Below are 17,550 nucleotides of genomic sequence, written 5' to 3'. Positions count from 1 at the left end.
AAACTATTTTTCAATCTTTTTTCAATGAAATAAAAACTCAGTTTGGGGTTTCTATTCGCACTTTACGCAGTGATAATGGCCGTGAATACCTTTCTCAACCGTTTAAACATTTCATGGCTTCTCATGACATTCTTCACCAAACCTCATGTGCCTATACCCCTCAATAAAATGGGGTGGCTGAGCGCATAAATAGACACCTTATTGACACAACTCGTAACCTTCTCATTCATGGTCAAGTACCCTTACGTTTTTGGGGTGATGCTGTTCTCACGGCATGTTATCTTATCAATCGAATGTCATCTTCCGTCCTAGATAACAAAATCCCTCATTCTATCTTATTTCCTCCAGACTCTCTACATCCATTACCTCTTAGAGTTTTTGGGTCTACATGTTTTGTTCATGATTTTAGTCCTGGTCTTGATAAGTTATCTCCTAGGTCTCACAAATGTGTCTTCTTAGGATTTCCACGGTCACAAAAGGGCTATAAGTGTTTTTCCCCTTCCCTCAATCGTCATTTTATCTCTACTGATGTCACTTTTGATGAATCTTCTTTTTACTTTACACATTTATCTTCTAGTTCTGTACCTCTCCCTGTTACTGTTGATATTCCTCTTATCTGTGATCCTCCTGGTGATGCTCCACCCATTTTGTCTCCTCCTTCTTTAGACTCTCATTCACCACAGGATCGTCCTTCACCACCACCCCTTCAGGTTTATAGTCGTCGCAATTGTCTCCCTCGTGACTCACTTCCAGTGCCGCCTCATGTGTCTCCTCCGGCTCTAGCAAATGAGTCTGACTTGCCTATTGCCCTCTGTAAAGGTATACGCTCTACCCGTAACCCTTCCCCCCATTATACTGTTCTTAGTTACCATAGATTATATCCATCTTTTTACACTTGTCTCTCATCCATTTCTTCTGTGTCAATTCCTAAATCTGTGGGTGATGCCTAACTCATCCTGGCTGGCGTCAAGCTATGCTGGATGAATTAAGTGCTTTACAGAAAAGTGGAAATTGGGAGCTTGTCCAATTACCATTTGGAAAGTCTGTTGTTGGTTGCAGGTGGGTGTATGCTGTCAAGGTTGGCCCTGATGACACAATTGATCGTCTGAAAGCTCGACTGGTTACCAAAGGCTACACACAGATTTTTGGTTTGGATTATGGTGATACTTTTTCTCCAGTGGCAAAAATGACCTCTGTTCGCCTATTCATTGCCATGGCCGCTCTTCGACAATGGCCTCTTTACCAACTTGATGTCAAAAATGCTTTCCTAAATGGTGATTTGCATGAAGAAATTTATATGGAGCAACCGCTTGACTTTGTTGCTCAGGGGGAGTCATCTAGATTGGTATGTCGTCTTCGCAAATCCTTATATGGCCTAAAACAATCTCCTTGGGCCTGGTTTGGTAAATTCAGCTGTGTTGTTCAACAATTTGGTATGTCTCGCAGTGAAGCGGATCATTCAGTGTTCTATCGCCACTCAAGTGCTGGATGTATTTACTTAATAGTGTATGTCGATGATATTGTTCTCACAGGAAGTGACTATCTCAGCATCTCTTAGATGAAACAACACCTTTGTCATCATTTTCAAACCAAAGATCTTGGCAAACTCCGGTACTTTTTGGGTATTGAAGTAGCACAATCCAATGATGGTATTGTCATATCTTAGAGGAAGTATGAGTTAGACATCTTGGAGGAAACAAGGTTAATGAACTGTAAATCTGTTGAGACACCTATGGACCCTAACATCAAACTCCTACCAAATCAGGGGGAGCCTTTCTCAGATCCTGAACGGTACAGAAGATTAGTTGGCAAATTAAACTATCTTACTGTTACGCGTCCTGACATTTCCTTCGCAGTTAGTGTGGTGAGTCAATTTCTAAACTCCCCATGTGAAGACCATTGGGATGCAGTTGTTCGCATACTGAAGCATATTAAAGGATCACCTGGAAAAGGTTTGCTATATGGCCCTAACAACGATACAAAAATCGTTTGCTATTCAGATGCTGATTGGGCTGGTTCTCCTTTTGATAGGAGGTTTACTTCTGGATATTGTGTCTTTATTGGTGGCAACCTCATATCTTGGAAAAGTAAGAAGCAAAAGTGTTGTGGCAAGGTCCAGCGCAGAAGTAGAATATAGAGCTATAGCATCTGCTACTTGCGAGCTTGTGTGGCTTAAACAATTACTTAGTGAATTGAAATTTGGAGATGTCACTCACATGACACTTATATGTGATAATCAAGCTGCTCTTCATATTAGCTCTAACCCTGTCTTCCATGAGAGAACCAAGCACATTGAAGTTGATTGTCATTTTATTAGAGAAAAAAACATATCGGGAGATATTAAGACTGAGTTTGTTAACTCAAGCAACCAGTTGGCAGACATATTCACCAAGTCCTTACGAGAACCTAGAATTGACTATCTTTGTAACAAGCTTGGAACTAATGATTTATATGCTCCAGCTTGAGAGGGAGTGTTAGATGTTAAGTTGTGTGTTTATGTTAATTGGACTTAGCTCATTCTGTATTTAGGATTTAACCCTTATCTTACATTATAAATAAACTACTCTATGTGTATGCTAAATACATAAGAGAGATTTCTAATAATCTTCTCTACTATTTCATATTATTGAATAACTATATTACTTTAAATTATTTTATTTTACATATTATAAATATTTACTGTGTTAGCTAAATTGGATTCATTTACATCAGTTGATGTCTGTTCAACTTTATTTTGGATCTTATTAATGTTATGAAAGGTTAAACATACCAAATGAACAATGAAATGCTTTAGCATAACTAGGTTGCAAAGTCGAACGACCCCAAATTTAATCACATTGACATTAACGAGAAACAGAAGGTAATGACTTCATTAACAATATATGTGAATCTTTTAGCTTTTTTTTAATAGAAAAATGGAAACTAGATATCAGAGAACAGGCCAATCAGAATGGCTCACGCACGGACCACACATTCTTAGGTACACCCTATCCCATGAAGCCTCACGCAACCATTGTCTGCTAGTGACACTACAATGATGCCACATGGTCGGCGCATGTTAGCATTCCACACCCACATAAGTGGCGCGTCGATAAACATCCGGTAAATCCGCCCCTCTCTCCCACTCTCCGGTGGCACAATCATAAACCAAAACAAACCCCTCTTTCACCCCTCTCACTTCATTCAAACTCTGAATCAGCACCACCTTATCGCCAATACCTACAAAATTAAACCTCATCCTCGTGTCGACTCTAACTTGAGCCGGTAGTGGCGGGCTCTTTATCCTACTCCACTCTCCAAATCCTTTTCCACTGCCGCTTTTCCTCCGTAAGTGAAAGCTCCAAAACGAAAACTCCACCGCGTGGCTGGTGAGTACGTACAAGCGTCCAGCCGCAGCGCAAGCCGCCACCACACAGCCTCCGTTAGGAACAGTGCGACTTCGGAGCCACACACGCGCCTCCACGTCAAATAGATCCATGGAACTCGCATACGCCGCGTGGGCCTCAGTTCTACAGGAAGCGCGTGGGAGCAGGTTCTGTGTCGATGCGCAAATTCTCAATCCGCCGATGACATAAAAGATCCCATCAACCGAGACTCCAAGGCAGCCGTAACGCATACGTGGCGCGTTGGAGACCACGACCCACGTGTCGGTTTCGGGATCGTACTCTTCGACTGCCGCCGTCCGAGAACTTCCACCGGCAACGTAGATTTTCCCGGCGGCGGAAGAGAGAGCAAATTTTTTGCGCGGGAAAACCGTGGACGCGCCCATTGAAACCGACGCAGTCCACGTGTCGTACTGCAGCGTGGTGCTTCTGCCGACGAGGTAGATCCTGGGACCAATGGAGCACGCGCGCGCGTGGGTGACTAGGAAGTGGAAGTCGTGGAGCGAAATGGCGTCGAAGCAGGGAACCAAAAGAGAAGGGAGCCAGGCGGCGTCGAGGAGCGTGGCGACAGAGAGGCCGATGTCGGTGGCAGCAAGGACGACGGTGGTATGGCGGAGTAGGTGGAGGCGACGGCGGAGATAGGAGAAGGCGGGGGAACGGAGGAGGCGGGACCAGCGACGACAGACGAGGGAGAGGGCAGAGAGGGAGGCGGGGGGCACGCGGGAGAGGCAGTCCAAAACGATGTCGTCGGGAAGCGAGGATAGGGTGGTGACGGGCGCAGGGGTGTTAGTGTGAGGCTGCGGTGGTGAGGGGAGTTTTGCGACGGCGTCATTTGGGCTGGGGAAGCATGACTTCATGAGCCATGTGAAGTGGCGAGAATTGCAGCTCTCTCTTTCTCTCTCAGAACTCATTAGTCGACTGAAAGATTTTAGAGAAAAAAAGATTTTAGGGGTAGAAACAGCAATTCAACGGGCAAACGGGCATGCTAAAATACTTGTCAACAAGTAAAAGTTTAAGAAGGATTTTAATTAATTGAATAGTTTTTAATATTGTACTAAAGTTTTTTGATTATATTAATTGAAAATTTTCAATACCTGTATTAAATCGTATTTAAGTGTTGTGGAATTGAAGTAATGTTTTATTTTTCTGGTTTTAATGGTAATTGTTTCTCCATATATTTTGGAGACCGATAAACTAACCTGTCGATGTGTCTTTTTCGTTTTTGAATGTTTGGATCGTCTGTCTTTTTTTAATTTAAACCACTCGATCACCTTAAATAATTATAGTTATATGAATATTAAATAATATAATTTATTTTATATAATATTCACTTTTAATTTATATTATTTTATTGTTTATTTAGTTAATAAAATTAATTTTATCATAATCTCATCTTATTACAATAAAAAGCTAAAAAAAGAATTGTACATATTTATGGCTGTTTTAGAATCTCAGTTAGATAAATCCTACAAATATGGGTGATTTCGGTCGTTAGTACAAGTAGTTTTAACAAACTACGATTAGTTTGGACGGTTCTAAAAATCCCTAAAAATAAGGACGGTTTCGCATAAAACTCCCGATAATTTTATGATGCCAGTTTTTCTAACAGTTTCTGTAATAGTAAAAAACGTATTTTTCAAAAGTTAAAACCCCGAAAATATAAAATATAACTCCTATTAAAATTGCATATATTTTTTTTTAGTGTATTTTTTTTAACTTTACTTCAAATTTGTTCTAGATCTAGTTTTTATTTTGTGCAAATAATCATAATATACTTTCAAATCACAATGTATAGTCATTCAATTAATGAGAATGCATATTGACAGCCACCATGATTGATTGATTTTATTATTGCTAACTGTTTACTTAGTTAACTTTCTAATAAAATAAATTTTAATATTTTAATCTCATTTTGATTACCAATTTTGTTAATGACCCAGTCTCATTTTTTTTTTCAATTACAACTAAATAATTAATTCATCATTAAAAGCTTTTTTTCCTTTTCTTTTTGAAACCTATAATCACTTGTACACTTAACTAATTTGTTTAATTATACTTATTTCTTGAATAACTAAATAACGAATTCATCATTAAAATCTGTTTTCCTTTTATTTCGGAAACCTATATTTAATTAGACATGGAATTAATATTAAATGCATGATAAAGAATTTGCAATCTTTAAAAAGAAAAAGAAAAAACATGTGAGATGATAAAAAGAGTAAATCAATTCAGTTAGGATCCAATATTCCAATAATCAAATTTAAAAATGGGGATTTTAATTTGAACTATAAATGATTCAAAATCTTAGACCCCAAACTAAATCTTTAGACATTATATTCCAATGATTCAATAACTTCGTATATGAATAAAAAAAATAATAATTTGATATTTTTTACGAACTAAATTCTTAATTGGAAATAAACCATTATAGAGACTCTTTCAAAATCATTATATCTAATAACGATTCTTAAATGCCCTTATTCTTTAATACTCAATTCTTTATGAGCAAGTAATTATAGATATTTAAATAAGTAAAATAAATTTATGTTCATGCATCCCAATTAATTTTTTCAATGACCACAATTAACTAATATTAAATGTTTATTTATAAATAATTTACTGTCTTTGAAAAGAAAAATAAAAAGGTTAAATAATTTTGTTAAAATAGTTTTAATAAACCATATCTTGAATCAAATTTTAAATGTTGAATATAAATGAGTGTAAATCTTATTATATATTTTTTCATTTGCATCCTCCATTCTATTGTCAGACAGATATTAGAGAGTGATGGCCAAAATTTTGTTTGAGAAGGTTTTCTATGAATTTTCATCAAATCTGTGAGTATTCGTTATTGACAGTGATTCTATTGTTCTTGAATTCATCAAGAAGATTTGTAACGAATATTGTTATGAAGGTTAGATTTAGAATACTAAATTGATCATTATTTGTTGAAGTAAGAAATATTCTTTTGTTTTGTTAATGATAATTTTAAGAGTTTTTGCAATAATCACATGCACGAAATTGTTACATGCTACTGAGATTTTGCAGGAAAGAAAAGTGGGTATTGATTTGGTACTGATGGAAGTTCATATGCCAAAGATGGATGGTTATGAGTTCCTACCTGCAAACCAAGAAATTGATGTTCTTGTCATCTGTATGCAACTACTCTTTTATGTTTTTACTTTGATTTTGAATTTGTTTAACTGATCAAATTTATTATGGAATGATGTCTTCGGATGTTAACAAGAAATTTGTAATGAAATTTATAAAACTTGAAGGTTGTGATTACTAGATTAAGCCTTTGCATTAGGATTGACTCAAGAACATGTGAACACATGTTTTTAGGAAATTCATGAGTCAGGATAGGATGAAAAAAATTATTTTAGGGAGAATTCTGAATTTGTTTGTTCTTCTACTTTTGAAATTTCAAGAGAAGTTGATAATTTCGGTGAATCACCTTCGAGAAAGAAGTCTCGTATGGTATGAACATCAAAACTACATATTAAATTTGTCAAAGCTTGCTAGTATGATTCTTTAGCCCTTCTTCTATTTTTTTTCTATTCATCCAATATTTAGATTTAATTTATAAAATGTATGTATTAGTTGTAAAGCCCATGAAAAATATCCATTTCAATAAATAGTAGTAAATTTTATTAGTATTATTATTAGTGATAATAATGGATAGAATATATAATTAATAAGAAAATTATGGTAAGAAAACCTAAAATTTAGGATAGAGAATTATAGGAATTTTAGAAGGAAGGGTTCAAAATTTTGTGAACCAATTTTAGAAGGTTTTGTAACAAACAAAATGAATAGTGAAAAAAAAAAGTGAATAGTGCCTAAGATATAAGCTATCCACGTTGGTGCAAAGGAGGATCATATAAATTTTGGAGTTGGTGGGATTAAAATAATATTTTTAATAAAATAGTATTAAAAAAACTCAAATAGTGCCAAAATTTGGTCTATAAATAGCAATAAGTGGGGAGGCTAAATTTTCACCAAGAAGAAATAGAGAAATTTAGTGAGAAATAAAGAAGAATTTAGAGTAGGAAGAATTTCAGAGTGGAGATTCTGAAAGTTTTTCGGGAACAACCTCCGATCAAGAGAATGGTTCTGGAAAAGAGGTAAAGGGAGCTAAACTTTCTAGACTTTTATGTTAAATATTTAATGTTATTGTATGACTATTCATGTCTCGAATTATCATGTATATCTATGTGTTAGTTGTATAATTGTTCAGGCCTTGAATTTATGAGTTAATATTGTTAATGAAAAACTATTTTGTTATTTTGAATCTGTGAATAAAAAATTTGTTAAACACTAGTTGAGGAACACTTTGGTTAGGAAAGACCTAGTACTTAAGTTGTCCATTGGGACGCACCTCTTTTTCCTGGAAGTATACTCACGTGTTTTTAACTTAATTCTTATTAAACAAATTATGTTATGTTAATTTTATACTCAAGTGATATGAAATATGTGATGAATACATTTTATTATGTTGAAGATGAATTGATGAAATAAGCATGATGTGAGTCTTGTGGAGAGATTTTGTAATGACATGGTATGAGTTGATGAATATGAATATGTTATGAGTCTCGTGGAGAGACTCTATAGTGGCATTTTATTAGTGTACAAGTTGATGTTGATGGTCCCGTTGGTAAGGTCATCCTGATACCCTAATAACTCTCCAATCTCAATTAGAGAAGGAAAAGTTATATGGTGAGAGGGGCAGACAGTCTTAGTCTATGTGCCGGTTTTGGATATAGGTGTTAACGAACTAACCTTATGGTGACAGGTGGAGTGTATTTGGCCATGATTTTTGCATGGGGAGTGAAGGTTACCACAAGTGCACGACCACCCATAACTTCCATCAATGTTCCATCCGAATAATAGAGTCTAATATAATCATTTACATGAATATGAGTTATGTGTAGTAGTAGTATCATGCATCATTTTAATAGTTTGTTGCATGGTAACTCACCCTTACTTATTTGTGTTTGTGGAGAAAAAATCATATTTATGCGATGATCATATAGCGTATCTGTTATATGGGAGCATATGAGGGAATGTCGTCTAATCCAGTATAAATGAAGATGGAGGTGGAAGAATAGTAGAGAAGCGTCTGAGTTATATTTCCGAATGGATGACTGTATAAATATTATAATATTTATACTATCTATGAAATGTCTATAGTGTGAGAATTTGGGATGTTACATTAGTGCATATATAATAAGGATAAAATCAACTTACAATACATAAAGTGAATATAAATTTCTTCCTACTTAAAATTTATACGTCAATACATATCATTTCTTGAATTCATACGTCTTTGTAGTAACTAAAAAAATTACACATTCTATGATATCTCCTCCTATGAATGTCTTATAACTCATCCATATATACCATGTTTAAGAATAATAACATCAATACTATTATGAACATCATGATATTAGAACCATAGAACTACAAAACGTAAAAAGAACTGCAATACAACATGCATAGTAATTTGGCGTGCTCAACGCTCGACTTCACAGCGGCTCACTAGTCTAAGTTGACACGCAATGTTGACAACTTCTAAAAAACTCTAACTTAAGAACGATTAACGGTAAATACCAACGTTTAACACCAAAAGTATTGGAACTATTTGATTTGAGTACACTCAGCAACATAGACTATCACTCAAGTATATATTTAATAAAATATATTTTAATTTTATTAGTTGATGTGAAGATTAACTAAGCATACTCATATAATAAGAGAAAGCATGTACAATAACATATAGCCTGTTTTTCTGTATAAGTGTAGAAAAGTACAATTGTCTTTAACTTTACTTCAAATTTAATCTAAACTTAGATTTTATATTGTAGAAAAACCAAAATGTACTTAAAAATCATAATGTATAATAATTCAATCAATCAGATTCCACATTCATAGATACTATGATTAATTCTTTTATTGCGTTTTCTAATTCTTGTATCAATAAGTTTCAAGAAAGGTGCAACGTGTGTTGATAAAAATATGTGAAAAATTTAAAATTAATTCACTTCCTCTTAATTCAATAAAGTCTACCTATTTTTTTTAACACCTTTGACATGTTACATTATTACAACTTCATACATCAATTATAAGAATGCAAACCTTAGTGACAAATAAAACATATTGGGAGAAGATATCGAGAAAGAAATCTTGATTTGAATATCAGAGTACAAAATACCTTTGTAAATACTTTTTTTCCTTTCAAAATTGAGAATTTAAATCAAAAGTAATAAAACTATAACATAAAAATTGAAAGTGAGGAGACGAGAAATACTAATGATTTTATAGCATCTATTAGTTTTTCTAAAAAAAATTTAAATATGATAACTTTATCTTAAATCACGTTATAAATTCTTATTTTGTATATTACTTAAATCAAACTTCATCTTTTTAGTTTTATTGACGCAAAGAATTTAACTATTTTGCCAATTATAATTACATGCTGGTCCATTATCACTTTGCTTACGTTTTTATGAAACAAATCTTATTATGCTTATAATGCAATATTTATTCTTTTAATATTCTAAATACGGTAACTTTCACGTATTTAATAAAAATATATTGCAATATTATTCGTTCATGTGAAAATTAATTTATATAATGATCGAGCATAAGAACTAAATGAGTAAGTATAGAAAAAGTACTATTTTCTTTAACATTTACTTCAGATTTTCAATAACTTCGTATACGAATAAAAAAATAGTAATTTGATATTATTTACAAACTAAAATCTTAATTAGAAAGAAACCCTTAAGGAGAGTCTTTCAAAATCATCTCCAATACTGCTTCTTAAATGCTTTTATTATTTTATACTCAATTCTTCAAGAACAAGTCATTAAAGATATTTAAATAAGTAAAAGAAAATATGGAGCAACTAATTTTGTTTATGCATTTTTCAACTAATTTTTTCAATTATCACAATTAACTAATATTAAATGTCTGTCATAATTAATTGACTATCTTTGAAAAGAAAAATCAAAAGGTTAAATAATTTTGTTAGAATAGTTTTAATGAACCATATCTTGAATCAAATTTAAAAATGTGAGTATAAATTATGATAAATCTTACATGTTTTTTCATTTGCATATCCATTCTATGGTCAAAGAGTCATTAGAAAGCAATAGTAAGAATTTCTTTCGAAAAGACTTTTCAAGAGTTTCCATCAAATATGAGGATACTTGTCGTTGACACGGACTCTACTGTTCTTGAATTCATCAAGAAGATATGTGACGGATATTGTTATGAAGGTTAGATATAAAATACTAAATTGATCACTATTTGTTGAACTAAGAGATAATATTTGATTTTTTTAATGATAATTGTAAGGTTTTTTTTTTCAGTTATCACATGTACAGAATCATTACGTGCTACGGAGATTTTGCAAGAAAGAAAAGTGGGTATTGATTTAGTACTCATGGAGGTTCATATGCTAAAGATGGATGACTATGAATTCTTACTTGCCAACCAAGAAATTGATGTTCCTGTTATCAGTATGTAACTATTCTTTTATGTTTTTCCTTAGATTTTGAACTTGTTTAACTGATCAAATTTACTATGCAGTGATGTCTTGGGATGATAACAAGAAATCTGTAATGAAGAGTATAAAACTTGGAGGTTGTGATTACTAGATTAAGCCTTTGCATTAGGATTGACTCAAGAACATGTGAACACATGTTTTTAGGAAATTCATGAGTCAGGATAGGATGAAAAAATTATTTTAGGGAGAATTCTTAATTTGTTTGTTCTACTTTTGAAATTTCAAGAGAAGTTGATAATTTCGGTGAATCACCTTCGAGAAAGAAGTCTCGTATGGTATGGACATAAAAAATGCATATTAAATTTGTCAAAGCTTGCTAGTATGATTCTTTATCCCTTCTTCTATTTTTTTTTCTATTCATCCAATATTTAGATTTAATTTATAAAATGTATGTATTAGTTGTAAAGTCCATGAAAAATATCCATTTCAATAAATAGTAGTAAATTTTATTAGTATTATTATTAGTAATAATAATGGATAGAATATATAATTAATAAGAAAATTATGGTATGAAAACTTAAAATTTAGGATAGAGAATAATAGGAATTTTAGAAGGAAGGGTTCAAAATTTTGAGAACCAATTTTAGAAGGTTTTGTAACAAACAAAATGAATAGTGAAAAAAATGAATAGTAAAAGGGATAATTCAGATTTGTATAAATTCTGCTTTTCACAATCAATTAAAGAAAATATACTAAATGTATATTTAGATTATGAGTATTAAATTCTTCTTTTTGCAATCAATTTAGATTATAATTATTGAATGTGTATAATAAATAATTGACTGTCTTTGAAAAGAAAAAAAGATGTGAGATGATCGAAGGGTTAAATCGATTCTGTTAAAATGTGTCCAATCAACCATATTGTCAGAACCCTTAAAACCCTAACTTAGTGGATTACATGTGTAAGTGCAAGGGTGACTGAACTTCAGAAAGTGGAAGACAGGTGTGTGATGCAGATTGGATAATCGGTTTTGACGGTAGGAGTAAAACTTAAACTTTCAAATTTCCTGCCATTTTTCTGCATGCACCGTTCATCTTCAACCTTTTGAGTTTTCATTCTCTCCTCCTTTTCTCTACAAATCCCCTACTTCTCTCTAAGAATTCTCACCTTTTCCTTCTCCTGATCAACAATCAGATCACGTTTAAGTCTTCCTGGTGTCAAGAGCTTTCTTTTGCACCGATCAAGTTGCTGGTTTGAGCTGGTAAGTTCATCGCTCTCACAGCACTGTGTTTTCTGGTACATGCAAACCAAGTTTTTGGTTGCATGAGTTATCATCTCATTCTGAACACACTTCTGGTCTTTTGATTTGTTTGGTTTCATAAATCGTGACCTGTAGAGTTCTAAGATTCCTGGTGGTGAGCTATTCTATTCAAACTGTGAGCGTTCGACTACTTTTAGAGGTAAGGGAAACTTATATAATTTGATTATAATTCTTGTTCCGTATGGTTGTTTTGTTTGCTGGAATGTTGAATGAATATGAAGTAATATTGGTACTGCATGTTTGAATGTATGTATGTAAGAGTTACAAATGATGGGAAATGGGTTGATGTAGGGTTTTGATCTTAAGTCTGCAACTTCTGCGTAATTCTTTTTATCACCGAGAGTTTTTATTGTCCGTTCGGTTATTCTTTGAGTATTTGGTCTAGACTGGATTCTCCTTCTGTGGAGAATTTCAGTTGAGGACCGATCGATTTTCTCTTAGTATAATTGCAAATAAGTGTTCGGTCTAAGTGTAGTTTCTCCATATATATTTGGTAATAAGTCTAGTAAGGTATTCAATATTATTTAAACATATATTAGTATATTTATCTTCCATTAAAGAAAAATCAATTATTTGTATCTGTATTTAATATATATATATATATATATATATATATATATATATATATATATATATATATATATATATATATATATATATATATATATATATATATATATATATATATATATATATATATATAATCCTTCATTCTACAAGCTCAGTAGTGCTCGGTTTTCAACCAAGAATTCGGTCTCGTCATAGGGATCTATTATTACTAGTTTGGAATAAGAGCGTTCGGCCAAACTCAATAGTATTCAGTCCTTTCAGTGTTTGGTCTTAGAATAAAGCTAAGTCTTATTATTTCTCAGTATCGTATTATCTCTAGGGTTATTTAAAATATTCAGTCTGCTACTAGTATTCGGCGTCAAACAGTATTCGGTCTCAATAAATGGTGTTCGGCCTAGAGTCTTAGTATTCGACCTAGGCTTAGTAGTATTCGGTTTACACTATTAGGAGTCGGTTCAGTGAAGTGCTTAAATTGGTAAATAAGTGTTCGGTCTTACACTAAGGGTTCGGTTAGCTTAATCTAAAATGTGTTCACCAGTTCGGTACTGATTCTAAGATGGAAAATTGTTGTCTTGATTTAGTTTGAGTGTATTGATAATGAAGTATGATGGAAATTGAAATATGATATAAATGAAATAGTATTGATATGAAAGAGTATTTCAGGGAGGAATATCTCAGAATTTGGTTATTAAATGGTTAAGTATGAATATGGTCATGCTAAGGCGGCGTTTATCCTGATATTCTGTTATTACTCATTCTCAAGTAGAGAGGAGTAAATCATGTGTGAGAATAACAGGAGGTCCTAGTCCATAAGTTAAGATGGGCGGAACGAATTAACCTCGGGTGACAGCTGTTGAGGGCATCCCAGTTATTACATCACCTAGGTGCAAAAACGTCGTAGCTACACAGAATTCATACAGTCCGGACAATCTGAGTCAAGTGGTTGTTTATTGCATGTAATAATGTATGACTGATTGTGTATGATTGATTTATCAATTTGTATCAAACTTATGAGAAACTTATGTTTATTTCATTGATTAAATTACATAAGCTTACCCTATTTTCCTGTTTTGTCTGTTTTGTCTATTTTGTTATCTTTACTCCTATTGCAATGATCATCCTGTGGATGTGAGCAGAAGGGGAAGAATGCTTGCTGGAAGAAGCTTTGGAAGAGGTAGAAGTCAAAGCTGAACCATAGAACCGTTCGACGGGTTTTGTTTATCTTATTTTGTATAAACCGATCGGTATATAAGCTTAGTTTTGGAAACCGATCGGTCTAGGCTGTAAATTTTGTGAAGAGTAAATTCTTTGTTATTTTTGTAAGGTCATTTGGCCATAACCTTACCTTCTTTCCTTTGTAGAATTGAGTTGTAATATTATTAATATGTGATTATTCTATTATATGGTTTTACACTGTATTTTTGGGATGTTACATTTAATGGTATCAGAGCAGTTTTGTTCCTTAGAAATACTGTAGGTTATGAGTATACCATGTTTTTGCTGTGTACTCAATGTTCGGTTAGTTAATGTTTCTGACTCTTTAGATTAAACTGATGGTTCTTTTTCTCTGTTCATCAGAGAAGATGGCTCCTAGACCTCCTCCTCCCCCACATGTCGATAAGAATCCAGCTGACAACACAAGAATGATGGAGTCGTTAATAGCGGCTCTACAACAGCAGAACACTACTTTAGCGCAAAAAAACACCGTGGCGTTGCAAAGTTTGGAGGCTGCAAGGGAAAATTCAGAAGTAACCCAAAGGCAACTTATGGAAATCATATCCTCTAATAGGAACACAACTGGACCGTCCTCTTCTACTGCTAGTCACCAAATCGAGTGGAGTTTAGAGAGTTTTCTTCAACACCATCCGGCCAAGTTTACTGGAAAGTGTCTTCCTGATGAAGCCGATCAGTGGTTGAGGGACATGGAAAGGATTTATAATGCCAAGAGGTGTCCGGAGGATAATAGGCTGGCCTATACAGAGTATCTTTTGACTAGGGAGGCCAGTCATTGGTGGAATAGCGTGAAGATGATTTTAGAAGGCATTCATATTCCCATCTCTTAGGAAGTTTTCAAGAACAAGTTTTATGAAGAATATTTTCCGGATAGCATCCGGTTTGCCAAAGAAGTGGAGTTCCTTCAGCTGGTTCAAGGAGGAAGGTCAGTATCTGAGTATACTGATAAATTCAAACATCTGGTGAGGTTTAATACTATGGTTACTAGTGAAGAGTAGTAGTGTCGAAAGTTTGAAAATGGATTGAGAAGTGATCTCAAACTATTGATTTCAAGCCTATGTATCAAGTCGTTTCCTACATTGGTGGAAAGAGCCAAGGTATTGGAAAAAAATATTTTGGAGGTGGAACAACAGAAGAAGCAACAACAGACTTCTAGGGGACCAATTTCTTCCAGAAACAGTTCAGGTCTGAGGAGAACTCCCTATACTCGACCTTCACTTCCCATAAACTCTGGTGGGTCTCCTTCTCAGTCCTCAGGCGCTGTCGGTCAGTCTGGACGGCAAGGATCGGTGGTGTGTTTCATTTATGGAGGTCCCCATTACAAGTCTGCCTGTCCTCAGCTGAGCAACTCCAAGTTTTGCGTTCGGTGTAACAAGAGTGGGCTCTGGGAGAAGGAATGCAACTTGGGAAGAAGGGCAGTGATGAGGCCGCCGAATGTTGGGAGGTTTCAACAGAGGGGTGGTGGCTGAGTACAACCGGTCGGTAGGGTATATGCTATAGCAGGAGCTGAAGCAGCAAGCTCAGGTAAACTTATCACTAGCTCTTGTCTGTTGTATGGATTTCCATGTTGTGTGCTATTTGATTCGGAGGAAACACATTCCTTTATTTCAAAGGCATGTGTTGAGAAGTTGGGGTTGTTTGTGAGTGATATGTAGTTTGATCTAGTGGTGTCAACCCTAGCAGCTGGTGAGGTTAGGACTTCTACTGTATGTATTAGATGTCCGATTGAAGTGAAAGGGCGTAAATTCAGAGTAAATCTTATATGCTTACCTCTACAAGGCTTAGAGGTAAGTTTAGGAATGGATTGGTTGGCTGCAAATCGTATTCTCATAGATTGTGGTGAGAAGAGATTGATATTTTCAAGTGGAGAAGAGGAATTGTCCTTGACAGTCAGCCAGTTAAGGATAGATATAATGGAGGGTGCAAGCTGCTTCCTTGTATTATCGCATGTGGACGTGATGTCAGAAGAATTAGGCTATGACCGTTTGGTCAGTTGTGAGCAGAATGGAGACCGATCGGTTGTGAGAGTAGAGTGGAGACCGATCGTTTGGTCAGAAGAATTAGGCTTCTTCCTGGACTACCTCCTCATCGGGAGGTAGAGTTCTCCATTGATTTGGTGTCGGGAGCAGGGCCAGTTTCTATAGCACCATATAGAATGGCTCTAGCTGAACTAGCCGAGCTAAAAAAACATATAGAAGAACTATTGGAGAAGCAATTCATTCGGCCAAGTGCATCTCCTTGGGGAGCTCAGTGCTGCTAGTGAAGAAGAAAGATGGTAGCTCTCAGCTGTGTGTGGACTACAGGCAGTTGAATAAGTTGACCATAAAAAACAAGTACCCCTTACCAAGGATTGACGATTTGATGGATCAACTGTATGGGGCTACTGTGTTCTCTAAGATCGATTTGAGATCTGGATATCACCAAATATTGGTTAAGGAAGGAGACGTTCAGAAGACTGCATTCAGGTCTAGATATGGTCACTACGAGTATGTAGTAATGTCGTTCGGTGTTACCAATGCTCCAACCATATTTATGGACTATATGAATCACATTTTTAGACCCTTCCTGGATAAGTTTGTGGTGGTTTTCATTGATGATATTCCTATCTATTCCAAGAGCCGTGAAGAACATGAAGAACACTTGAGGATAATGCTTAGTGTGTTAAGAGAGAAGAAATTATATGCCAAGTTATCCAAGTGTGAATTTTGGATGAAGGAAGTACAGCTTTTGGGGCACGTAATCTCAATAGAAGGAATCTCGGTGGATCCAACAAAAGTGCAAGTTGTACTGGAATGGAAGAGTCGTCGTTCGGTCACTGAGGTCAGAAGCTTCGTAGGATTGACGGGCTACTATAGACGGTTTATTGAAGGTTTCTCTAAGATAGTAGCACCGTTGACTCAATTGACCAAAAAAGATCACCCTTTCGCATGGACCGATCGATGTGAAGAGAGGTTCCAAGAGCTTAAGCAAAAATTGACGAGTGCTCCAGTTTTGATTATACCTGACACAGCCAAACCGTTCGGAGTTTACTGTGATGCCTCTCATCAGGGTTTGGGATGTGTACTTATGCAAGAGAAGAGGGTAGTGGCTTATGTGTCAAGGCAATTGAAGGTACATGAGAAGAACTACCCTACGCATGACCTAGAATTGGCAGCATTGGTTTTTGCATTAAAGATTTGGAGGCACTACTTGTATGGAGCTCAGTTTCAAGTGTTCGGTGACCACACAAGTTTGAAGTATTTATTTGAGCAGAAAGAACTAAACATGAGGCAAAGGAAATGGATGGAATTTCTAAAGGACTACGAGTTTGAGTTGCAGTACCATCCAGGAAAAGCCAATGTAGTGGCTGATGCATTGAGAAGGAAGGATGTCCATGTATCTGCAATGATGATCTGAGAGTTAAGCCTGATGGAGAAATTTAGAGATTTAAGACTGCAGTTTGAGCTAGAACCGAACGGTATAAGGTGTGGTAGTCTTAAATTACATAATGACTTGTTGGACCGAATCAAGGAAAAATAGTCGGCTGATG

General features: G+C 35.0%; 1 protein-coding gene across 1 annotated transcript; it reads right to left on the bottom strand.

The window, feature by feature from the left end:
• Positions 1 to 3,058: 3,058 nt before the first annotated feature.
• On the bottom strand, positions 3,059 to 4,294 carry LOC108333291 (F-box/kelch-repeat protein At5g26960). Its single transcript, XM_017568694.2, has one exon. The coding sequence runs from the start codon at positions 4,292 to 4,294 to the stop codon at positions 3,059 to 3,061; it is 1,236 nt and encodes a 411-aa protein (XP_017424183.1).
• Positions 4,295 to 17,550: the final 13,256 nt, after the last annotated feature.

The sequence above is a fragment of the Vigna angularis genome, chromosome 11 (assembly GCF_016808095.1).
Source record: "Vigna angularis cultivar LongXiaoDou No.4 chromosome 11, ASM1680809v1, whole genome shotgun sequence".
NCBI classification, from domain to species: domain Eukaryota; kingdom Viridiplantae; phylum Streptophyta; class Magnoliopsida; order Fabales; family Fabaceae; genus Vigna; species Vigna angularis.
The sequence above is the reverse complement of the archived record's forward strand: the minus strand, read 5'-3'. Positions and strand labels throughout refer to the sequence as shown.